The sequence below is a fragment of the Elaeis guineensis genome, chromosome 2, assembly GCF_000442705.2.
Source record: "Elaeis guineensis isolate ETL-2024a chromosome 2, EG11, whole genome shotgun sequence".
Classification (NCBI taxonomy): domain Eukaryota; kingdom Viridiplantae; phylum Streptophyta; class Magnoliopsida; order Arecales; family Arecaceae; genus Elaeis; species Elaeis guineensis.
The window spans coordinates 91,054,905-91,066,155 of NC_025994.2; the positions used below are offsets into that span (position 1 = coordinate 91,054,905).

The following is an 11,251-nucleotide window of genomic DNA, read 5'->3' on the forward strand; positions in this document are numbered from 1 at the left end:
TAACTCCAGATTAATTAAAACTATTAATCAACTTGGCAATTAAATTCTACAATACATGTCAGCTACTAATAATTAAAACCAAGAGTCATGAATCAATTTGCCTCGGCTAATTAAATTTAGGGTTTGGGAATCACTCGCATTGAGACTGCCAAAATTTCGAGTCTAAGTTCTCTTATGCTCTATTTGAACAAGAGATGTCGTTCTTATCATCCTGTTTTGTGTATAATATGTGGGCCTATTACCATTTATTATATACACTTTTTGTACACTGATACAGCTTCCTTTTCGTAATGTCACATTTCATCTTCTACCAAAAAAAAAAAAAGAAAAACACAGAGAGGTCCAGTCTCAAATCATCAACAATCCTTGCATTACAGAATGATGATTAGATACGATAAAATGTGTACCAACAAGGTTGTATCCAATGCACAAGAGGCTGGCGATTTCTTTCCATTTTAACGAACAAAACTGAACCGGAAGAGAGCACCGACGACACCACAATAAAAAACCAAACCGGCTCCGGCTTAATTAAATTCTTGATGATCGTTGAACCACGCTTCACAGGTCCTGTCTCTCTTCTGAATGCAACGAAGACTAGACTTCTCTGTTCTCCCCCTCTCCCACTCTAAATAAACCCCAAACCCTTGCACACGAGATCCGACCTATTAGTTGTTACCACTAGGGAGCGAGCGTGATCTCATTCTTGATCGGAAGAAGAGAGCGAGAGCGAGAGAGAGAAGGATGGAGGAGAAGGGGGAGGAATCGGAGGCGGAGAGGGAGAAGCCGGCTATGGATCCGGAGTTCTGGAGCTGTCTCCTCCAGCCGCAGATCGGCCACAACGACCCCGACTACGTCGGGATCCGCCGCCTCCTCCTTCACCGCAAGGCTCAGTCCTCGCCGGCAATCGATCTCCGGAAGGTACCTACGTCTCTGATCTCTTGGTTGTGGTTTATATTTTGAATGGATCTTTAGCTGATTCTTGTCAAGAAAATGATCAAATCTTGGGAAAATTTGGTAATGCACTGAATTGAATTGGATTCTTGCGTTAAAAGGAATGGAGATGCAATGGCAGAGGGTACGTGGCGTATCGGAATTTCATTCGTAGGCCAAGGAATTGGGACAGTTCCGCTAACCAGAGCCAGACGAGTACCCCAGGGAACAGGTTGGTATTCGGACGAGGTTGTGTTCATTGGCCTGACTTGGAGTCAGAGGTGTTGGATTTGAACTATAGACAGAATTAATTGAATTTTAGATGTCGAAGGGCCCTTGCTTTAGAACAGCTTCAGAGAACTGCTAATTTATGTTTCGTTTGGTTGAAAAAGTTTCTATAGGAAAGATATTGGAAAATCAGTATACTCAGAACTGAATACTGTATGATTTTGTAAAATCTTTAGTATGGATATTACATACTCAAATCTGTCATGGAAATTTTTGTCAAGTTGATTTCTTTTTGCAAGAGAAATGACCAAATTCCCTTTTTTTTTTTTGAAATAGGTGAAGCAAGTTTTTTGGCCTTTATTTATTGATTAAATCCTTCAACTCATCCATAACTTGACAGACGTTTAATATGACTGGTGTGGACATTTAATTTCATAGTATCAAAGAAGTGTCGGCTATCTCTGCCTGGTTGCACGTGACATATGTAAAATAGAATATACTCCATCCAGAAAGAAGAAAATTATACTTAGAATGTGCACATAAATAGAAATGCTATATATATTTGTGTGTGGATGCGAAAATTTATCTTCATCATCCAAGTAAATTTTTTTTTTTTGAATTATTTTGGAAAGAGCCATACTGTGTTCATATTGGATATGGTGATGTCTGTCAAAATCTATGCAAAGTATATGCATATATACTTTATATTCTTATTGATGAAGTATCTAATATGTAGTCTTCATTTTTGTTTAACTTTTTATGATCGTACCTCATGCACTTCTTTTTTCAAATTTTCAATTGTGCTTCCACCCAAGTCTGATATTAAGGCATTGTTGATGTATCAGTGGGCGCTGGGCTTCATCTCCAGGCCCACAGTCTATTCTGTTTGAGGCAGACAGCCGGAGTTCTAGCAGGGTATGTGCTGCATTCTTGCATGCTTTCTTGTATTAATTTGTGGTAGTTTATTTTCTAAAAAAGAAAGTTTGCTCTCTAGAGTTATATAGCTTGTACTTTGCTTCACATTTAAATGACTAATCTGTACTATCTTTTCCTGTGATATGATTTTATTTTGCTTCCTAATCCATTATGTAAACATTTTGACAGTACCATTTTTTTCCTGAAGGACTTAAGAGTTTCCAGCCAACCTTTTAGCCATCGTGCAAGTTTCAGCTCGAGCATAGGTGATGCTGAGCGTCAGGTTCGATTCGTTGAACCTGCATATTCATTTGTTGGAATGCACTGCATCTTTGACAACTGCAAAGCTTCAGGTAATTTTCAATACATAAAACAGCGTTTTGTCACCATTTTCTTTTCTACCATTCCAAGGAATAATATCTTATATATTTTTCTGATAGAACTCATGGAAATGTTGTTTTGTCAGTAACAATCTTAAAATTTGGGCATATGAGTTCCGATTTACTTGCATATGGTGCATCAGATGGAAACCTGACAATTTGTCATGTCTCTGACCCACCATCCATCCTTCAGCAATTAAGAGGACATTCAAAAGCCATCACAGGTTAGACCGCGTGTCAATAATCCAGAGCTCTTTATTTATTATTACTTGATTTTTTTTATTCCTGAAGCTATAGTATGATTTTTCATATCTTGGCTTTATCTCATATTGCATTGTCCCATATGTTTCAATATATAATGGATGGTAAATTATGGCTGAGATGGTGCTAGAACTTATGTTAAAAATTGGGCATGTCACACATCAAATAGAAGATAGAGGAAGAAGCAGAAAAGTTCTTGAAAGTGAAAAGGAGGGATGCATCAATATGTACATTCCGAGTACTTGGTATTTTCAATTCATTACAATATAGCTGGAATGTGTATTGGTTAATGAGGAATGTTGGATATCTGTTTTCTTAGTACTGTTGTCTAATAAATCTAGAACCTGGTAGAACTCGACTTTCTTGAGCCTTGCATATGAAGTGGACCAACCCCACTTAATGCTTCTATGCATCATAAATTTTGTTCTTGAAGCCTCTATGCATCCTTCGTGTAAAAGCATTTCTCTTTATTCTGCATAACTATTACTACAGGGTTAGTATGGAACTCTTTACCTTGTATGAACAATTTATGGAACTCTATACCTTGTATGAACAATTGTTTTTCTTGTTAAGCAATCAATTTTAAGGTATTTAAGAGTACCGTAAATGTTGGTGATATTGGATAGGTTGGAACAATTGAAATATGATGATGGCCCTACCATCAAATTGGTTAACGTGTCACTAGAGAGATGACATCCTCCATAATCTAGGGGTGGAAGCAAGGTTCGTAATCTTGCTATTGGACTCTGTATTGGTACCATGCCGATATAGTATCAATTTGTTTAGTGCGGGGGGTCAGATCAGCATACTGAGACTCAGTACCCCTCATACCGAATGGTGGTTCGGCATCGGTATGATACAGTATGCTCGATGATTGTACATATCAGTACAGTGAACTTTGGTTGGAAGTCACGATAAACAAGAGGACATTAAAAGTGAATGAAGAGATAGCAAATCGTTTGTATTCTATTAATCTATTTTTTTGAAGCGATACAAAATGACCATTACATATTCATATTAGTGGTGTTAAGCCAACACCAGTTGTTCATCTTGACATCTCTCTTTATACAAGTGTTATTATAAGCTTTGTCTAATTCATGTAACATCTGCTAGAGCTTTTTATGCTTGATCTCTGAAATATGTCCATCCACTTTGCATAGTAGTTAACATTCATCTTTCACTTTATGTATGCTTATGTCTTTTAACAACTGTATTTCTACAGTTTAAATAATTGGGAAATATTCAACTGAATTTGCAACGTTGGTCACATGAAATTTTATTTTTGATTTCACATCTTATTGCACCAATACTTGTTTCCTCTATTCCCAAGTTGCTAACTAGATTACAGATTTTGATTTTTCATCTAACAATCAGTACATTGCTTCATCCTCAATGGATAAGACTGTCCGAGTCTGGGAAATATCTAAAGGTCACTGCATTCGAGTAATATATGGAGTTTCTTCCCAATTATCCATTCGCTTCCACCCGGTGCGTAAAGATTCATATCATTCTTTCTTGTTTTCCTATATAAAGTATCAACATATTTATGTAAACTGGCTTGTTGTTTCACCCTTAGTGTGTATGCATGCACACATGCTCTGTATCTGTTACAAGGATCCTGCAATTTATATGTGCTCAACATTGCAAATTAACCTGATTGATCATGCACTCTCATGATTGTTACTTGATTGAGCTTTTTCTTTATCCACTAACTTGTGAAACACCTTGAATCTACTTTAGTCTAGAAACACAAAACTCACACTGAAAATTAATGCCACCTAAGTTGCTAGCTCGATCTGCTGATTTTAGTTCCAAAAGTACATCTGCTTCATATTACTACATAGTCAAATGTTGGTTGCTGGATATTGCAACTAGAAATAGCAATTCATAGGATATATTATTTGTGTTTTTCAAGGCCATCTTTGTCTTTTAAATCATAACTACATCTTTAGTTATTTTAAATGTATCACCTTTTAGTAATTCAGTAGGCTATTATAGGTTCCTTTGAGATCTTTTCTTCTTAAATTATCGGATTCTGCTGTATTAAATTACCTGCACTAAGGGAAACAAGAAGAATCTTACAGGTGTCAATACATATACTGGCCCCGATACAGATCCGAACTGGCACTTCAACCAGCTTAAAGAATCTAACACATTGCACACACTTTGTACACTTGATCTTGACCTATGGAACTATCAGAAGAGTACCAGATTGCCCTGTCAGATCAAAAATCCTAATTGTTATGATCATCCCTTTGGTTTTGTTTTGTCGAAGCTGACCATGGATCACTGTCAGCCCCAAGATAATGTTAAATTTTAGAAGCCAAGATAGAGTACTAAGTCAGAGAATTTAGGAATGCCCCTCAGTTTTACATCCTTTACCATCAATTTGAAAACCATGCATGCATGAGAGTTTTCATTTTGAAGTATATGTTGCTTTATCTTGACATGTGCTGATTGGCTGCACCAATCCTAAGTCTAACATTAGGTATGTGTTGGTTACTACACATTACTAAGGTACTTGATTGTAGGGATTAACTTGGTTGTGGCTAACATGGATCAAGATATCTCATGGTGGTGCCATTGCAGGCCTGATAGCTGAGACTGGCATGGTATCTGTGATGCCTTGTTAGCAAGGTTCATACTCTTGATACCAGATCCCCTATAGGTACCATGTTGATACAGTATCAGCACATTTGGTATGGGGTCCGATTGGCATACTGAGACCTGGTACTCCACCCAGACTGAGTGTCGGTTCAGTATTGATACAATATAGCACATTTGGTACGGGATGGTATGCATCACTATGGTGAACCTTGTCTGCTAATGTTTCACACACGCTAGCATTACTGTTGGCCCAGCATTGGCATGCAGTTGTTTCTGTGCTGATGCTGCATGTCTAAGGCATTGGTGCGGTACATAGCATGTTCTATTATGCATGCTGACTAGCACTTTGATTAATAATTCTTAATACCAAGAATTTGAAAAATCATGAAAAATTTGAAAAGACACTTTGCATATTCACATCATTAATCTCATGTGAAATCTCCGCACAGGTTTTAATACTGAATGCATAACTTTTGTAATTATTCCTCTTTGATGGAGTTCCTAGCTTAACTTCAGCCAAAATCTTCACACAGGTTTTCCTTGGAAAATTGCAATAGGATTGAAGATGTTGTACTAAGTAACCTCTTGATACTTCTTTAGAATTTCATGCTTTCATTCCTACATAAAGGTGAGTATACCTTGAGCATCTGATGCTGAAGGATTTAATTGTATGACTACACGGTAATCTTTTCTCATGTAATGCAAGTTTAGACCTTTTCATGGTGAAGTTTTGGGATCTTCCATTTATGATTAGTCATGACAAAAGAATTTTTTTTCCAACATAGTTGCTGTCATTAACTAGAAGTTCAACAGTCTGCCTATTGATTAGCTAGAGGCCAACCAACAGAAAGTTATCTTTCCTTATGTGTGAATTATTGGAGCTTGTCAATGTCATTAGTAAGAGTATTCTGCCATTCCCAAGATGCATTAGCCAGAACCTCCTCTTTTTTAAAGGCTTCTACATGTACTTGCCTATTGGAAAATCCTTCAGCCTCTTGCAATGCATAATGTTCTAATCTTCTTAACCTCGATGCTCTCTCAATCTTGGTTTTGCAAACAATGAGCCAAACTACAATAAAAATTTTGGGTGGGGCAATACTGCTTCTTCTAGGATCGGATTTTTGTGTTTCTTGTTCCTTCAAGTACCGGTCTGTAGAAACAGGGAAGCAATACCATAGATTTGACAGCTGAACAACATGAGAAAGCTTGTATATTTAGCAAATAAAGTGTGTCCTTCCATCAAGAAATCTGTAGTGTCTAATTTGCACAGGTGGATAGAAGCATTTGAATCTCTAACAGTATCAACCAAAATAGAGAATTTCAGAAGCATTTTTAGCTTTTTACATTGTTCCTTTCTTTGATCTTCTGAAAGTCAGATGAAATTTCTCTTTGGATGTTTCAAATCTGCAACCATGCAATGTCGAAAGGTTGTCAAGGAAAAATAATGATCTTTTGCTTTCTCTTTTTCTTTCCTTTGGACCAAACCTATGGTAGTTGAAAAGGCTTCACAAACACTTGGGGCTAAATATGCCACATATTTGTGGCCTTGTGCTACTGAGACCATGAAACAGGGAGTTATTTTCATTTATGTATTTCATGGATGCAATAGTTGGGTGGATGATGTTGGTTTGGTTCTTTAACTCCAAATTTTGTTGACTTGTAATCCTTTTATCTCTTCTTTTCTCATGGTTAACATAATTCATGCCACTTCAATAAATTTTGTCACATTTTTGTTAAATGTTTTATTGTCTGGAAAAATGTGAGAAAAATATGAGATATCAGTTATTATTTTGTCCTCAAAATGGAAATCTATTAACATCAATTCTAACTAACTAGCCCCTTGCAGATACAGCTTATTTCTGATCTGCTTGATGCTCGTTGCAGGTGAATAACAACTTGTTTTCAGTTGGCAATGCAAACAAAGAAATCAATGTAAGGTTTTTATTCTGTCTCCATGCCATGTTTTATAGAATTTTATATTTCGCAAGATTGTGTTGCGAAGACCGAATGTTTTGTCCCACAAGGATTTCAAAGCAAGAAAATTCTAGAGGTTTTAAGAATTCCATATCAGTTTGTCATTTTCTTTTTCTTTCTTTTGTCATAATTTATTTGTTTATTTTTTCTCTCTCTCTCGTGCCACCCCCCCCCCTTCTTACTTTGTTTTAAATTATGCCTCAGGTTATCAATTTTAGCACCGGTCGGGTTATTAACAAACTTCTCTTTGAGAATGAAATAACAGCTATGGATAATGATCATACTGGTCAGCTTATTTTTGCTGGCGATGGACAGGTACAGTGTCATATTAATTGAACCATGTCCATTAATTTAATTAAAGAATACATTGTGTCCAGAATGTTGCAACTTGAGTGAACATCACAGGGATGCATATACACTATTAGCATGAACTCCCATACAGGGTCCATATCCAGATCCCATCGTAATAGGAGTAGCAGGAGCAAATCTCCAATCACAACTGTGCAGTATCGTACTTTTTCTCTTGTGGCACGAGGTCCTGTACTTCTTATATGTTCTCAAGATGGAAACATTTATTTCTTCAGGTTTTCTTTCATCTCTTGCATTGGAAATTCCATCAATCTATATCTTAAGCTATTGAGCTTTCTTTCAGTGCTCATCTAATTATGCTGTATCGTGCAGTGTTGCCTTGGAGGTGCAAGGGTATTTGACTCTTCTGTGCTCTCTCAAATTATCTCCCCGGGTGCACAGTATTCGCGCTTCTTTCTGCCCTCTACTTTCTCTTGAAAAAGGGGAATTTATAGGTACATATCACTCCTAGAGGTTCTAATGGCCTGCACTACCTGTGATACCTGAAGTAGTATTTTCATAATCACCGATTAAATATTCATTAGGTCCTAACCTGCATGATATTAGGAGATGGAAGAAGAGGTATTGAGGAGATAAAACAATGTCCTGGCAGATTGTCTTAAAAAAATAGGCTATTTGAATGTCTAGCTTTTGCTTCATGGTTGGAATTATGAAGCTTCTTATCTACCTTATAAAGGTCCTCTTGGTTGGTTGGAAGCTTGGAATAGAACTTAACCCTCTGCTTTGCCAAAACAATATCATGAAAACATTTGTATTGCAAAATATTATTTGACCTCCATTTATCTTTCAAAAAAGATATCTGAACTCAATATCTGGATATGGTGGAAGACTCACTTTTTTGAGAAACCTTAAGATCCATGTTCTCTTGAATTTTACAATTGCATCATTTCTGAACTGGTTGCATTGGTATCTTTGTCCACCTATAGATAGTTGACTGGACTGTTAGAACCCTTGGACCGTAACTGATAATCAGGCTTCAGTCTTGATTATGTTCCAGATTATCACCCCTTTTGCTAGTTGAAAAGTGTCCTGTTTGATATGAATCAACACTTCAAACATGTGTGTACTCTGCATGCTGTTCCAGACTTGCAGACGTAATTTCCTTTTTTATTGCAGTGAAATGATTTTTTTATGACAATTGCACTTGTTTTGATGATATAAATATCATTAGTATGTCTTTTTTGTTCATTTTATTAAACTCACAGATTATTGACTGACTGATTTGTGGAACATTTAGTTTCTGGCAGTGAGGATTCAAATGTTTACTTCTATGATTTAACTCGGCCAAAGCACACATGCGTAAATAAGCTGCAGGTCTGCCTCCTTTCAGGATTTTGCTGCATGCATAAAACCTCAAACTTTGTCCCTGCAATGCTGATTTATTTGTTACGGCAGGGGCATGGTTCTTCAGTTATAGGAGTTGCCTGGAATCATGGGGAGAACTTGTTGGCCTCATCGGATTCAGATGGAACAGTGATTGTTTGGAAGCGAGCAAAGACAACTTGACTCTTCTGTGCACTGCCCTGGAATCCTATTGATCAATGCAGCCAAACATGGCAATAATCACAGAGACAAGTTGACAGCATCATTGCAATAGCATATCCTTTCTGTAATCTGCACAGGTGTCGTCTGGAAAAATTAATTGCAATAGCATATCCTTTCTTTAATCTGCACAGATGTGGTTTCTAAAAATGACAGCTTCAATTTTTCAGGTCAAGCCTTATGCCTATAGGTAACCAGAGTACGGAAAACTTATCTTGGTATTTGTTGTTGTATAATTTTTTTTTTTTTTCTGTCCTCTTATTTTGTGTTGCTATTGGGGTTTTTTCAATTTTAGTATTGTAAAGAACGTCTAGTATTGAATACAGTGGAAAGAATGGTTTAGACAAACTTCAACATTTTTACAACTTCATGCTGTTTGTTCTAGTGCATATCACCAGTCACTAGCATCAAACATGAGCACGTCAACTGGATATTGTTCTCCCTTTTTGGTTCAGGCGTATTTTTGGTAAATAAAGGACAAGTCGTTGTTCAGTTTTTCTATTTGCTATTTGATCTTATAAACACCACGTAACACATAAGGAGTTTGCCTCTTGTTATGAAATTCATCTTTGTGCGGCCAACCGGATTCCATAACCTTCCCACGAGAGATCTTGTATGTTTTGATAAAAATTAAAAAAATATGTAAACTCAAAAATGTAACTCAAAAAGCCACTCACCTGGTTTATCCTACTCATGCAACTATGCAAGGCTGTAAATGGGTTGGGTTGATCTGGGTTGATTTGTGGTCTAATTTGATCCATTTAAATTTAATCCAATCTATTTTAAAGGATCTATCGAGTGGGGTCGGATTTTTTAATTGGATCTGTTTCATTTTTGGAGTCAAATTTGAGTTTATTGAATTTGGATCCAACCTATCCCAATCCGTGTAATTTTTAAGTCAATTTTGGATCTTCTACTTTATGGTCGAATCTGATCCGAACACAATATTATTAGGATCCAGATATATTTGATCCTTTAAATTATGATTTAAAATTTGTATGAGGTATATTTGATCCTTTAAATTATGATTTAAAATTTGTATGAGCAATATCTTTAATAGAAAGACAGGTTTAAAATTATTTTTATATCTTCATTTATTTGAGAACGATATAGTTTATTATCTATTTTATATGATTAATAGTAATTAGCTATATGATAATTAAAATATAGTAGTTATATTTTGACTCGTATCTGATTTGGATCATATCCAGATCCGAGTTTTTCGTATACTTTAATTTGGGACGGTGTATATCTGTAATGAACTTTAGATAACCAGTAGAACTCTAGATGCCGACGAATCTTTCTTCTAGATATACACTTTAGTAGTTGGCAAAAATGTATTAGTGTATTAAGCATGCAAACCAAAGCCCAGGTGGCAAAAATGTATTAGTGTATTAAGCACGCAAACCAAAGCCCTGGTGGCATGTCAGCCACCCATATAACACAGACTGCCATTTTAACACGATCACTGGATTTGATGCAAGAGCACTGGATCCATTGCTACATAAACAATGGTACATATTCTGTATGCTTGATAAACCGACTCAAAAGCTATTTTTAGACGGCAAAATAATTAAAAAAGATAAATATTTAAAATAATTTTAAAATTATTTAGATATAAAATTTTCTATTCTATTTTTTTCTTATTTTTGTTGTTGTACTTTTTTTAATGAAAATAAAATATAGGATGGGTCTCCCCTCTATTTTCATAAAAAAAAATAATATCTGCTATATTTTTGTTTAACAATTGTCTAATAATTTTCTTATTTATTTTGAAATTATCTTCATGTGATTAAGTAGGGACTTTTTTATTTATTTTGAAATTATCTTCATGTGATTAGGTAGGGATGGAAATGAGAGAATATAAATCTAAAGAAGAAAGAATTCTAATATACAAGAAGATGTGAATGGAGATGAGAGGAGATTTTTAAAAAAAAAAAAAAATTATATGTATGAAAGTCGAGAAAAAAATATATGGATGGAGATGAGTAAAAATTAATGTGAAAAAAAAAATCCTCGTGCACAACAAGAAGAAGATCAAATAA

General features: G+C 35.7%; 1 protein-coding gene across 4 annotated transcripts; it reads left to right on the plus strand.

Moving 5' to 3' along the window:
* Positions 1-555: 555 nt before the first annotated feature.
* On the plus strand, positions 556-9,562 carry LOC105053568 (uncharacterized). Of its 4 annotated transcripts, XR_833478.4 has the most exons (13): positions 557-918; positions 1,053-1,162; positions 2,004-2,073; positions 2,282-2,426; positions 2,540-2,677; positions 4,063-4,202; positions 7,206-7,253; positions 7,500-7,610; positions 7,701-7,879; positions 7,977-8,098; positions 8,902-8,978; positions 9,060-9,286; positions 9,377-9,562. XR_833478.4 is itself a non-coding variant. In XM_010934815.4 (12 exons), the coding sequence occupies exons 2-12, from the start codon at positions 1,066-1,068 to the stop codon at positions 9,168-9,170; spliced, it is 1,257 nt and encodes a 418-aa protein (XP_010933117.1). In that variant the 5' UTR covers positions 556-918; positions 1,053-1,065; the 3' UTR covers positions 9,171-9,562. The 4 variants fall into 4 exon arrangements, 3 of the variants coding, with proteins under 3 accessions (XP_010933117.1, XP_010933104.1, XP_010933087.1); XM_010934815.4 differs by having other exon boundaries at positions 556-918; positions 2,263-2,426; positions 9,060-9,562; XM_010934802.4 differs by having other exon boundaries at positions 556-918; positions 8,912-8,978; positions 9,060-9,562.
* Positions 9,563-11,251: the final 1,689 nt, after the last annotated feature.